This window comes from Coffea arabica, chromosome 11e (assembly GCF_036785885.1).
Source record: "Coffea arabica cultivar ET-39 chromosome 11e, Coffea Arabica ET-39 HiFi, whole genome shotgun sequence".
Lineage (NCBI taxonomy): Eukaryota > Viridiplantae > Streptophyta > Magnoliopsida > Gentianales > Rubiaceae > Coffea > Coffea arabica.
The window spans coordinates 10,982,564-10,994,659 of NC_092331.1; the positions used below are offsets into that span (position 1 = coordinate 10,982,564).

The 12,096-nt window shown below is 35.8% G+C and overlaps 1 protein-coding gene across 5 annotated transcripts; it reads left to right on the plus strand.

Moving 5' to 3' along the window:
* Window positions 1-5,906: 5,906 nt before the first annotated feature.
* LOC113719487 (glutamate receptor 3.2) lies at window positions 5,907-11,660 on the plus strand. Of its 5 annotated transcripts, none has more exons than XM_072072689.1 (7): window positions 5,907-6,209; window positions 7,164-7,358; window positions 7,798-9,137; window positions 9,285-9,562; window positions 9,947-9,978; window positions 10,065-10,243; window positions 11,065-11,660. In XM_072072689.1, the coding sequence occupies exons 1-7, from the start codon at window positions 6,143-6,145 to the stop codon at window positions 11,473-11,475; spliced, it is 2,502 nt and encodes an 833-aa protein (XP_071928790.1). In that variant the 5' UTR covers window positions 5,907-6,142; the 3' UTR covers window positions 11,476-11,660. The 5 variants fall into 5 exon arrangements, with proteins under 5 accessions (XP_071928790.1, XP_071928789.1, XP_071928788.1 ...); XM_072072688.1 differs by having other exon boundaries at window positions 5,911-6,209; window positions 7,005-7,358; window positions 10,065-10,459; XM_072072687.1 differs by having other exon boundaries at window positions 5,911-6,209; window positions 10,065-10,459.
* The last annotated feature ends 436 nt before the right edge of the window (window positions 11,661-12,096 follow it).

Here is a 12,096-nt window from a genome sequence, read left to right on the forward strand (position 1 = left end):
GTAGGTTTGCTGTTTTCTTCTAACTAAATTTAATCGAGCTGGCGTTGGATAAAAAATTTTACGAGCATAGTTTCAGCAGAGACATCGTACTTGATGGTCTAATTTTTGTTTTGAGTACTACTGCTGTCTTCTCTTGCTTTTATTGAGTGGCGGTTCCTATGAGATGGAAATTGCCCCAGATTTTGAAAACCATTATGAAGCTAGGGCCTAGCTTCTTGAAAGTGCTAAGTGTGTTCTTTTGAAGGAAGTCAAGATCATTTAACTCTTCATCTGCTTCAAACCACTTGATCAATTGTGCTGTAGTATCTCCGTTGAATTACAATGGACACAAGGGGTTTTTGCAAGATCCTTGTAATATTCTTACTTTCTTTCTTTCTTTTGCTGACCATTACAAAATCTGAATAATGTATTTATTTATAAACTGCATAATCGTAAAAATGGTAGTAACTATGTCAGCAATCTTCTGGTATATGCTGGTTTCTACCGAATGATTAACAAGATTTCACTTTAAAACTTCTGTTATTCTTCTATAGTAATAGTCCGGAAATAATTTTTTGATTTTGCTTGTCTTCTGGCTACACTCTTAGCCGATGCTGTCCTCCATCCAGACCTTTTCCCATTGGATGGGTGCTCACTAAATGTAGAGGAGATGAATGTCCTCCGAGGTGGCCAATGGCATGTCCTTATGGATGCCTTAGACTCGTAGATGGGATTCATTTAGACATAGATCAACATTGTTTGGTTGGCTTTCATTTTATCTTTAGATCGGTATACAAGTTTGTGGTGGCATCTTCTGTCATTTGCTTACCAAAGGTCACTTGTATCATTGGGATTGAGTGAGGAGAATAACAAACACCCAGTTTGATCAAGCACTGGAACAAAATATTTCGGTAAGCAGGCATGTATTTGTCTCAGCTGCTAGAATCCAGATAGCCAGGTAACAGTCAAGAAGCCAGAGCCATACATACCTAGCTGCATGTACTTTGGCTTTCATTTGAACATCTTATCCATTATCTCTTTTTCTTCACTCTCGAGCTTAGAATTCTTTTCTCTTAGGTATCCAGGTATACACTCCACCCTGGAGAAGCTACTATTCTTCCAAATTTTGTTCTCTCAAGTTTATAGATTGCATTTTTCCTCGTGCAGTTGTTTATAAAATGTTCATATCTCATAGCACGAGGATAAATCAGGACTTTACTAATTCCAAGAACTAGAGGATATCTAACTTTGTATGTTCATACGAAAGTGTGTGCAATTTTTCTTACAGAAACAAAGCAAAAGTCACACCCTCTATACCATAATGTTGGCAGTCTTCATGTTCGTGTGAGGTCTCTTTTAAGTGATTTGCAAGATCTATGGCATTTTACATTCAAGCGTTGACGATCCTGTATAATGGTAACCGGATATTTTGTAATTTTGCTCGTCTTCTGGATTTGCTCTCTGCAGATGCCCTCTTGCTGGCCACATTTTTCAAGGGTTTGGATAGAAGCTTGCTAAATGTGCTAGGGATGTACTGCCTCCAAAGTAGCCGAAGGCATATCCTTATGGAACCGTGCTTTCAACTCGCTCACATGATTCACTTAGATTGATATTATTCTGTCTATTCTGGTTTCATGTGTAGATCATGTAAAAGTTTGTGGTGCCATCTATTTAGCATCTTATCAACCAAACGGTCACTTATCAGTCTGATAAAGATTAAAGGAGAACAACAAAAGACTAGTTTGATCAACCAGTGGTGTCTAGAACCAATTATTTTGGTGAGCAATCTCTGGGATTGGGGTCGTGAGAGCTAGAAAGCCAGATGCACCTAGCTGCTTGTATATTGGCCTTCACAACATTCTTATCTATCATCTCTTTTACTTTACTCTCTGGCTTAGAATTCCTTTTTTTTTTTTTTTCTGTACTATCCAGATAGACTGGGCATGCTCTAGCCTGATGTTGATACTCCATACAAGTTAGAAGACAAAAAACATATCAGTGGTGAGATTGTGCCATCCGATGGTGGTGAAGTGCCACAGAAGAACAGTAGTAATTGGATGAGAATGTTAACGGAGTTGTTGCACTAACCATGATATTAAACAATGTAGCAGTATTCCTTCCCTCATTGGATGCATTGGTTTTTACTACTTTGTAGGCGATTAGAATGGCCAGATCAAATTGGGAGTATGGCGTTGGTTCAAAAAGGGGATAAAGATGAGGTCGTTGTGAAGACCAAATTCGCAGGGCGAGAATTTAGCTTGCAAACAAGAAGCAATAGAGGCTGAGCTTATCCTTAGTTTACCTTCGATGCTTAAGTTAGTAAGATAGTTAAGGAATAAAAGTGGTAGAGAGAGTGTTTGTGTGGGGGTATGGCTGTTACCTTAAACAAAAGGGAATTTCGGTTGTATTTTTCGTTTTGGAGAATCCATTTTAATTGTACTTGAAAAGTGGATTTGACATGATTACTTTGCGGCTATCTGTAATTATATGTCGCCTTTCTAACTTATTAAGTCAGGATGTTAATAAACAGGTCAAATTAGTCATACTGCGAGAATTGATCCGATTTTTGAACTCCTTGGAATCCGAGAGAGTGTATGTGTGGGGGTATGGCTGTTACCTTAAACAAAAGGGAATTTCAGTTGTATTTTTAGTTTTGGAGAATCTATTTTAATTGTACTTGAAAAGTGGATTTGACATGATTACTTTGCGGCTATCTGTAATTATATGTCGCCTTTCTAACTTATTAAGTCAGGATGTTAATAAACAGGTCAAATTAGTCATACTGCGAGAATTGATCCGATTTTTGAACTCCTTGGAATCCAAGAGAGTGTATGTGTGGGGGTATGGCTGTTACCTTAAACAAAAGGGAATTTCGGTTGTATTTTTAGTTTTGGAGAATCCATTTTAATTGTACTTGAAAAGTGGATTTGACATTATTACCTTGCAGTTATCTGCAATTCTATGTCATCTTTCCAACTTATTAAGTTAGGATGCTAATATACAGGTCAAATTAGTCATACTACGAGAATTGATCCGATTTTTGAACTCCTTGGAATCCGAGAGAGTGTATGTGTAGGGGTATTGTTGTTACCTCAAACAAAAGGGAATTGTGGTTATATTTTTAGTTTGGAGAATCCATTTTAATTGTACCTAAAAAACTGGATTTGACATGATTACCTTGCGGCTATCTGCAATTCTATGTCGCTTCTCTAACTTATTAAGTATGCTAATATACAGGTCAAATTAGTAATACTACGAGAATTGATCCGATTTTTGAACTCCCTGGAATTCCAAAGGGTGTATGTTTGGATGTATTGTTTTTACCTCAAACAAAAGGGAATTGCGGTTGTATTTTTAGTTTATAGAATCCATTTTAATTGTATCTGAAACAATGGATTTGACGTGATTACCTTGTGGCTATCTGTAATTTTATGTCGCTTTTCTAACTTATTAAGTCATGATGCTAATATATAGGTCAAATTAGTCATACTATGAGAATTGATCTGATTTTTGAACTCAGAATCCGAAAGAGTGTGTGTGTGGGGATATTGTTGTTACCTCAAACAAAAGGGAATTGCGATTGTATTTTTAGTTTGGAGAATCCATTTTAATTGTATTTGAAAAAATGGATTTGACATGACTATAATGAGGCTATCGGCAATTCTATGTCACCTTCCTAACGTATTAAGTCAGGATACTAATATACGAGCCAAATTAGTCATATTATAAGAATTGATTCGATTTTTGAACTCTTTGAAATCCAGCTCAAAATCGGTTGTTTTACTTTTTCTAATTAAAAGAAACTCAACAAAGTAACTCACAAAAGGTGATAATCATAACAAAATATTAAGGCGTTGCAAGCTTGACTAATTGACGAGATTTTTTTGCCTGTCATTGAGGTTGGTGAACTTGGTACTCAATGCATATAACAAGGAGTCTAATGGAATAGCAAAAGTGTTTATGTATGTCATGCATCCAACAATGATAATGTATGTATTATCAATATATATAAAATTTACTCATCTCTTAGTGCAATACTAAGGCATCTCTTAATGCAATAGTAACAGTTTACATATTCGTGCACTTGCGAGTGACCTCCACGAAGAGATATAAAAGATGTGAAATGTTGGTGGCTGTTAATTTGTTGCACATCAAACAATCAGCGTGTGAAGTGGGAAAGTGCTGAAATGTCTTTTCTCATCTGTGGGTAATGGGTTGATGCTAAAGACGATACAAAACTCCTGCTGTTGTCCAAATTTTCTACATATAATCAAAGTATTCACATTCTCTTCGATAATCATATAAAATTTGAAAAGTGTGGTTCGTGACATGTTGACAAGAATATTTATGATGTTAAAGTTTGTTTTTTTTTTTGTAATATTTTGTTTATAAATTTATTGATTTTTTGTTATTGATCATGTTTGACAATGAATATGTAACTAAAAGGAGTAATTTGGATCTTGTATTAAGTGAAAAATATAAAAGGGATAATTTCAGAAACCTCCCTTGAGGTTTCTGACAATTTCACTCAGCTCTCCACTAGTTTATAAAATTACATTTACCTCCTTTACCATAATAAAATACCTATAATGCCCTCCACTTGGTAGACAATTTTAAATTTAAAACAATAACAAAACCCAAAAAAGAAATCTATTTTTCTATTTCTTGTCTATTTTCGCTCCTCTCTTTTCTAGTTATTATAATCTCTTTTTATTATCTTCAATTTTGTGGATATTAGTAAATTGAAATTACAAAATCAACAAAGAGAGCATATTATGTATCAAATTAGAAGGAAATGAAGAGACTCGCAATGATAGAGAAATAAATAATGAAATTGATGATTGAAATAGGAAGAAGAACTAAAGATGTGGAATTTATCATATTTTGTTGGTTTTCAAGAAAAACTTTCATAAAATGTCAATAATTGCATAAGGATTTCTTTCATTGAATTAGAAATTTTTTATTATAATTTTATTGTGAAGGCAGAATTTATTCTCTACTTTTGAGATATTAATATTTTTAAAACCATAGGAGGGTTGTAATGGCGGTTCTAGATTATATTAACTTGTATTGAAAAGGTATTTGAGCATTGCTATTTAATTTTTGGGGTATGAAATTGGTTGTTAATGTAGTTTTGTGTGTGTGTGCGTGTGTGTGTTTTTTTCTTTTTTATCGTGACAAATATTGATACTGTATATGTAATTTGGGATCTTTTGGACAGTTACTTGGTTTTAGTACTTATGCTTGGATGGTTGTTAGGAATTAGACTTGTTGATTTGTGCAAAGTATGGAAAAAAAATGATTGAGTATACTATATATTTATTTCTTAGTTTTGTACAAAAGGACAATTTAGGACTTTTGTAAGAAAATCTATCTTATTGGACTTATATCGTTACTAAACAGTAAAAGTAGTGGAGGTATATGTAATTTTTAAAACTTGAGGAGAGTTCTTTGTCATTATTAAAAACCTCAGGGGAGGTTTGTGAAATTATCCCACCATACAATGATAGTATATTGTTTTTTTGATGATACATGTGATTTGATATCTAACGATAAGCAGCAAATTTTAGTATTTTTTTTTAATATACAGGTTGGTATTCAATTAATTAAATAATGTAGTATATGAGGGGCAATGATGAAATCATATTATTTTTTCTCTCTTAATATCACTTTTTTATTATTGATTAGATCTAAATATTACAAGATAATTAATCTTAAGGGAAGTTAGTGTAATTTTTGAAATCTAGAGGGAGCCAGTGAAATGGTTATAAACCTCAGGGGAGGTTTCTACAATTATCCCTTAATTCTTTTCATTACAATAGTAAGGAAGATTTCACTTTTTGCCTCGTGAGATTTCCAGCTTTTGCTTTTCTGCCCTTACCAAATGGATTTGTTTATTTTTTTTTTTCAACCTCGGAAGGAACCAATTAATGTTTAACAATGTGAGTGGTTTAGGAATATATGCCATCTTTCTTGTTTCTTCATTTTTAATCAAAGAACAAAGAATATGACAATTCAAGAAAGAAAGGCCACCATTTACCGCTTGTAGTATTAGTACAAGTATGATCTGATAAAATCGTCCCTAAAACCAATGAATAACCAAAACTCGCAGCAGCCCTTACAAGAATCACACATCGTCACTTGAAGACGGACACAGTAATCTATGTCTCAGTTGGGTTTTTTCAGTAAAGGGTTCAACACTAAGCTAGTCAAGTACTGGGAACTATCAGGTAAGCATTTCTGAAGCATATGATATGATCCTTTTCCTAATCTTCTCTATGCAGTCATTTAAACTAGCATTCTCCACCAATCAACCAGTTTGTGTTGTGTGTTGATGCATTTTCACGGCTCTTATTTATTCATACATGCATTGATTGCAATGGTAATGGTAATGGTATCAACTAATACTGACGAGAACATTCATGCTGGTTAAGGAGTAAGTAATCCAAGTATGAAACCAAAGTATGTAATCTAATTAATTTACTACCGCTATGCATGCAGTCCATTTGTTGTGCAGTGATGTGCTTTGTCAAGAGAGAGCAAAAGAGAGGAGCAAATAGAGGATGAAGAAGAATAAGGAAAATGGAAGGGCTGCTCTGTGAGGGCATTTAGAGTGGCATAAGCTTGGAACGCTCTAACCCTTAAGCAATTATAGTTGAAGCCTAAACCTATATTTAGTTTTGAAATGGAGACAATTGCGAAGAATGGTTAATTGTGGGTTGGGAGTTCTTCCAGATTAGATATAAAGTGATTTCTTTTTCTCCCTTTTTTTTCTTTTTAAAATTGTCTTCCTGTCTTGAACATATGATCTTGTGGCTTCACAACTTCTGTGATCCTAGGTTAAAAATATTTTTGTTCTTCCTTCTGTTGTATGTAGTACTACAAAAAAGATATATGATGACTCTTGCTTTTTTCTTGTTCTTTTTGTTTCCACTTATTATCTGATCTTTTTAATGGGGATTTTTGTTTACATTAGTACCTGGTCATGCTCTTAAAGTTTCGCATTTTCTTATTGTTTTGACGAGGATTTTGTGTGCTCAGTCATTTCCTGTCTATCTTACTGATGATTCGGCAGCAAGATGCCGAGCGCTGATGACCGATTTTAGCAAACCATAATCATCTGATCAGCATGAGTTTGACCTGGCTTTATCCTGTATCCATTCTCTTTCTTGCCGGATTTTCAGAGGAAATACAACAATCTGGTGTCATCAATATTGGTTCAATCCTTTCGTTTGCGACTATAAATGGGAGAGTAGCAAAAATTGCCATGACTGCTGCTGTTGAAGATGTAAATTCTGACTCTAGTGTTCTTGGAGGTAGAAAACTGGTTCTCTCCATGCATGATTCAAACTACAGTGGATTTCTTGACATCATGGGAGGTAATGCATGCTTGATACCTTAAGATTTACCTCCTTTATGCTTTAAGGGGATGGGCGTTTCCATTCTTGTACTCTGGATGATGAATTGCAGATTAATTCTGGATTTGGAGTTGGGATTTGATGATTATCTCAATCCAAATGTAAAACATGTTAATTGCCTGATGTTTTTCCCAGAAATTATACATATCTTGCTGGTTACCTACCTTTATAGAGGAGAACTTAAACAGAATTTTCTTTAGATAAAGGACTAGTTTACACGATTTGCTTTTCACATCCTTTTTGACTTCCGGAAGGGAAATCTCTGTTTTACAATGTTCTGAGTTAAACCTCTTACTTCTTTCATAGTTCTTGTTGCATTTCTCATCCTAGGATTCTGAAATTATGTCCTTTGTCAACTAGTGATACGTTAATTTTTTTTGTCATAATTTCTTTGGCACAGCATTGCAGTACATGGAAACTGATACAGTAGCTATTATTGGTCCACAAACTTCTGTTATGGCTCACGTCATCGCACATTTCACTAATGAACTCCATGTTCCTCTCTTGTCATTCACGGCATTGGACCCCTCTATAACCCCTCTCCAGTATCCTTATTTTATCCAGACAGCACCTACCGATCTATACCAGATAGCTGCTATAGCGGATATGATTAGTTACTTTGGTTACAGAGAGGTAATTGCCATTTTTACTGATGATGATAAGAACCGAAATGGTATTACCATCTTAGGTGATATACTTGCCGAAAGGCGTGCTAAAATTTCTTATAAAGCCACAATTCCACCTGAGCCAGCACCAATTCGTGATCACGTTATGGAGGAATTGCTTAATATTAGAATGATGGAACCTCGTGTTATTGTTGTCAACACATATACAAAAACAGGTTTTGTGGTTTTTGATATAGCCCAGAATCTTGGTATGATGGACAAGGGTTACGTGTGGATCGCTACTAATTGGCTTTCAGCAGCAATGGATGCTACTCAAATTTTACCAGACACTGCCAACTCAATCCAAGGTGTGCTAACACTTCGTCTTCATATACCAGACTCCAAAAGGAAAAGAGCCTTTGCCTCTCGTTGGAACAAGTTGAGTAATGGCTCCATCGGTTTGAACACTTATGGTCTTTACGCTTATGATACAGTTTGGATGATTGCTAATGCAGTTAAATTATTCCTAGCTCATGGTAGCACCATATCATTCTCAAATTATTCAAGTTTGAATGTTCTTGGTGGAAGGGTTCTGAATCTTAGTGCATTAAGCATTTTTGATGGTGGGCAGATGTTGCTCAGCAACATAGTGCAGACCAATATGAGAGGTCTAACAGGCCCTATTGAGTTTAATCCAGACAGGTCTATGAAGCGTCCTGCCTATGATATCCTCAATGTAATTGGGAATGGATTTAGGCAGATAGGATACTGGTCAAACTATTCAGGACTTTCTGTTGATCCCCCTGAGACTCTTTACTCTAGACAAGCAAACAGATCAAGTTCAAACCAGAAGTTATATGGTGTATTATGGCCAGGAAAAACAGAAGTTAAGCCACGTGGCTGGGTTTTCCCGAACAATGGAAAACGATTAAGAATTGGAGTTCCAAACAGAGTTAGTTACAAAGATTTCGTTTCATTAGATAATCATACTGGACTGATACATGGATATTGTATAGATGTGTTTCTTGCAGCCATAAAGTTACTTCCATATGCAGTACCCCATGAGTTCATTTTGTTTGGAGATGGCCTTAAGAACCCAAGCTATACAGAGCTTGTGAGAATGATAACATCTAACGTGAGTATCAATTAGTTTTAATCCCAGTAGTGGATATGCAATATGAGATTCTGTTCGTCAGAGTTTTTTTTTTCTTTTTTTCATTGAGTGCTCATCGGATTTTTTTTTTTTAATTTCATCTCTAGTTATACAATACTCTTCCTCTAGGTCTTTGATGCTGCTGTTGGGGACATTGCAATTGTGGCCAACCGCACAAAAATCGTTGACTTCACCCAGCCATACATAGAGTCAGGTTTAGTTGTGGTCGTTCCAGTGAGAAAATTGCATTCTAGTGCTTGGGCCTTTTTGAGGCCATTTACCCCGTCAATGTGGGGGGTCACTGCAGCTTTTTTCCTTCTTGTTGGAGTTGTGGTGTGGATACTGGAGCACAGGGTAAACAATGAATTCCGTGGTCCACTGAAGAAACAGCTGGTGACACTTCTTTGGTGAGTAAATGGATTATGGTCTCCAAATCATGTACAGATGTACTTCATTTTGGAGGTACAATTATCACTTTGACAGAACCTTGGTTTGCACCTCAGCATGACTGCCAAAATGATTTTAAGTTTTTGCTGGTCTTCGCAATGCCAAACTCTGCCTATGCTGATATCACAGTTCTATTTTGGATGGAGAAATCCTATGACACAAGGAATCAATAGGCACTTATTTATGGTGCCATGTTGAATTTTTTTCCCCTTTTTTTCCTTTTGATATGTTACTCTATCACATATTTAACTAATATCAAAGACTAGATAAGCTAATTATCTACATTTCAGTTAGTGGCAATTGAAAGGGAAAAAGATTCTCATCCACTTGCTTCTGTTTTGCAGGTTTAGCTTTTCAACTATGTTTTTTGCCCAGAGTAAGTATAGATGAAAATTATGAAACTTTTTAACTGTTGCTTGGCTACTCAAACTGCTCATATGGATTTCGTGATCTTACTTCCAGGGGAAAATACAATGAGCACACTTGGGCGGATTGTCCTAATTATTTGGCTTTTTGTGGTTTTGATAATCAATTCGAGCTATACCGCAAGCTTGACATCAATCCTCACAGTGCAGCAGCTAAGCTCATCCATCAATGGAATTGAATCCTTGATAACCAGCAATGATCCTATAGGGTTCCAGGTAGGATCTTTTGCTGAAAATTATTTACGTGAAGAACTTGATATTGCTAAATCTAGGCTTGTTCCTCTCGGCTCACCAGAAGCATATGCTGATGCTCTTGAAAGAAGAATAGTTGCTGCCATAGTTGATGAACAGCCATATATTGATCTGTTCCTTTCGAAGTACTGCAAGTTCCGAGTTGTTGGTCAACCATTCACAAGAAGTGGGTGGGGATTTGTGAGTGCCTTTAACTTTGGCTAAATCAAGTACTCAACATCTTGTGACTTGTGAAAGATGATAACAAGATTATATCAGTGTTTATGCTGTCATAATTTACTGGAAAAGAGACAACCAAATCCACATATATAAGCAGAAGGAGTTTCTGGTCACTCACTAAAGAACTTGTTTATTTCAGACAAGGAATTAGCTTTCAACTAGTATTAAGTACTTGGGCTATTTGTGAATTTGGTAGGATTAAAGCATAAAGCAGATGCAGCTCTTTTCATTTTGCATGTGGTGTTGAAGCAAGAAACTTGTCATTTGTTACTACTAGGCCTTTTTTTTTTTTTTTTTCTGTATTTGGCATCCTTTTCATGGAAAGTGCAATTCAGATAAGGGCTAAGGGATCTCTAATTCTCATTTTTCCTTTCATTTGTAGTAAATGTCAGGTTAAGATTTGAAATTGCAAGATTACTCACACAAACTGCATCATATTTCAAGAAATTCTGGTCTCCCACATGCCAGTATTGCAACTTTGGTTGATCACATTTACTGTAATCCTTACATCTTGTTATTCAAGTGCAAATTCATTAGCCATGTTTCTCTTCTTCTCAACTCGTCAGGCATTTCCCAGAGACTCTCCCTTAGCCATTGACATGTCAACTGCAATTCTTTCATTGTCGGAGAATGGTGAACTCCAAAAGATTGATGACAAGTGGCTGAATAAAAGTATGTGTGGTCCTCAGCCTCAGAGCTCTCAATCAGACCAACTTAACTTAGAGAGTTTTTGGGGTCTTTTCCTCGTGTGTGGAGTTGCATTTCTTATCGCTCTGCTTGTATACTTTTGGCTAATGTTCTGCAAGTTCAAGCAACATTGCCCTGAAACATCTGAATCCTCTAGATTTGGTAGTTCATATTCTGCACACTTCCAAAGATTTCTCTCCTTTGTTGATGAGAAGGAAGAGGTCACAAGCAATAGATTGAAAAGAAAGCGGACGGGAAACAATACTGTTTGCCAAGGGAAAGAAACTTGACCAAAGTAATGAGGAGCTGAAAGGGGTTGCTTACAAGAGGAGTGCCAAAGTGCCAGCATGTGTATTTTCCGTAAGCTCACTCTCTTGTAATTAACTTTTGTTGAATGCATGTCATCTCTACAAGGAAAACTAGATGTTTGGACACTATAGGTTGTGAAATGAAATTGAAACAGTGATAGCTGAAACTTTCTTTGCTTCTAATTTGTTAGAGAATAGCATATGGTAGTATGAGCTCGGTGATTGTGCGACATTTGGTTCAAATCTTCACGGCTTGAGGCCGTCTGAGTTGAAGTGTCATGTCTAGCTTTAGTATTACCAACATTCTTGACATTTCAGAATCCATTTGCAGAAATTGTGCCTCCTAAACAATACTTATCCAAAATACTTATATTTGATTGCTTCATTATGTGTAGAGTATGAATAGATCTGAATCCCACCATTACCTTTCACTGGTTTAAATGATTAATAGTTGGATGCACAGCTTATACAAGTCAGTCAAACCATATTAAGAGCAGGGATTTGAATATCAAAAACTAATTTCTATAGCTTTAACTAAGAAAAACATCTGAAATGTAGTTTATATGTATCTCAATCAATCAGAGAGGAATTCAGGCAATTTAG

Bases quoted from the DNA above. Each gene is read 5' to 3' on its own strand.
- LOC113719487 (XM_072072687.1), top strand. From the start codon at position 6,143: ATGTCTCAGTTGGGTTTTTTCAGTAAAGGGTTCAACACTAAGCTAGTC. The intron at 9,138-9,284 runs GTGAGTATCAAT...CTCTTCCTCTAG, and splicing joins TGAGAATGATAACATCTAAC to GTCTTTGATGCTGCTGTTGG. The intron at 9,979-10,064 runs GTAAGTATAGAT...TCTTACTTCCAG, and splicing joins AACTATGTTTTTTGCCCAGA to GGGAAAATACAATGAGCACA.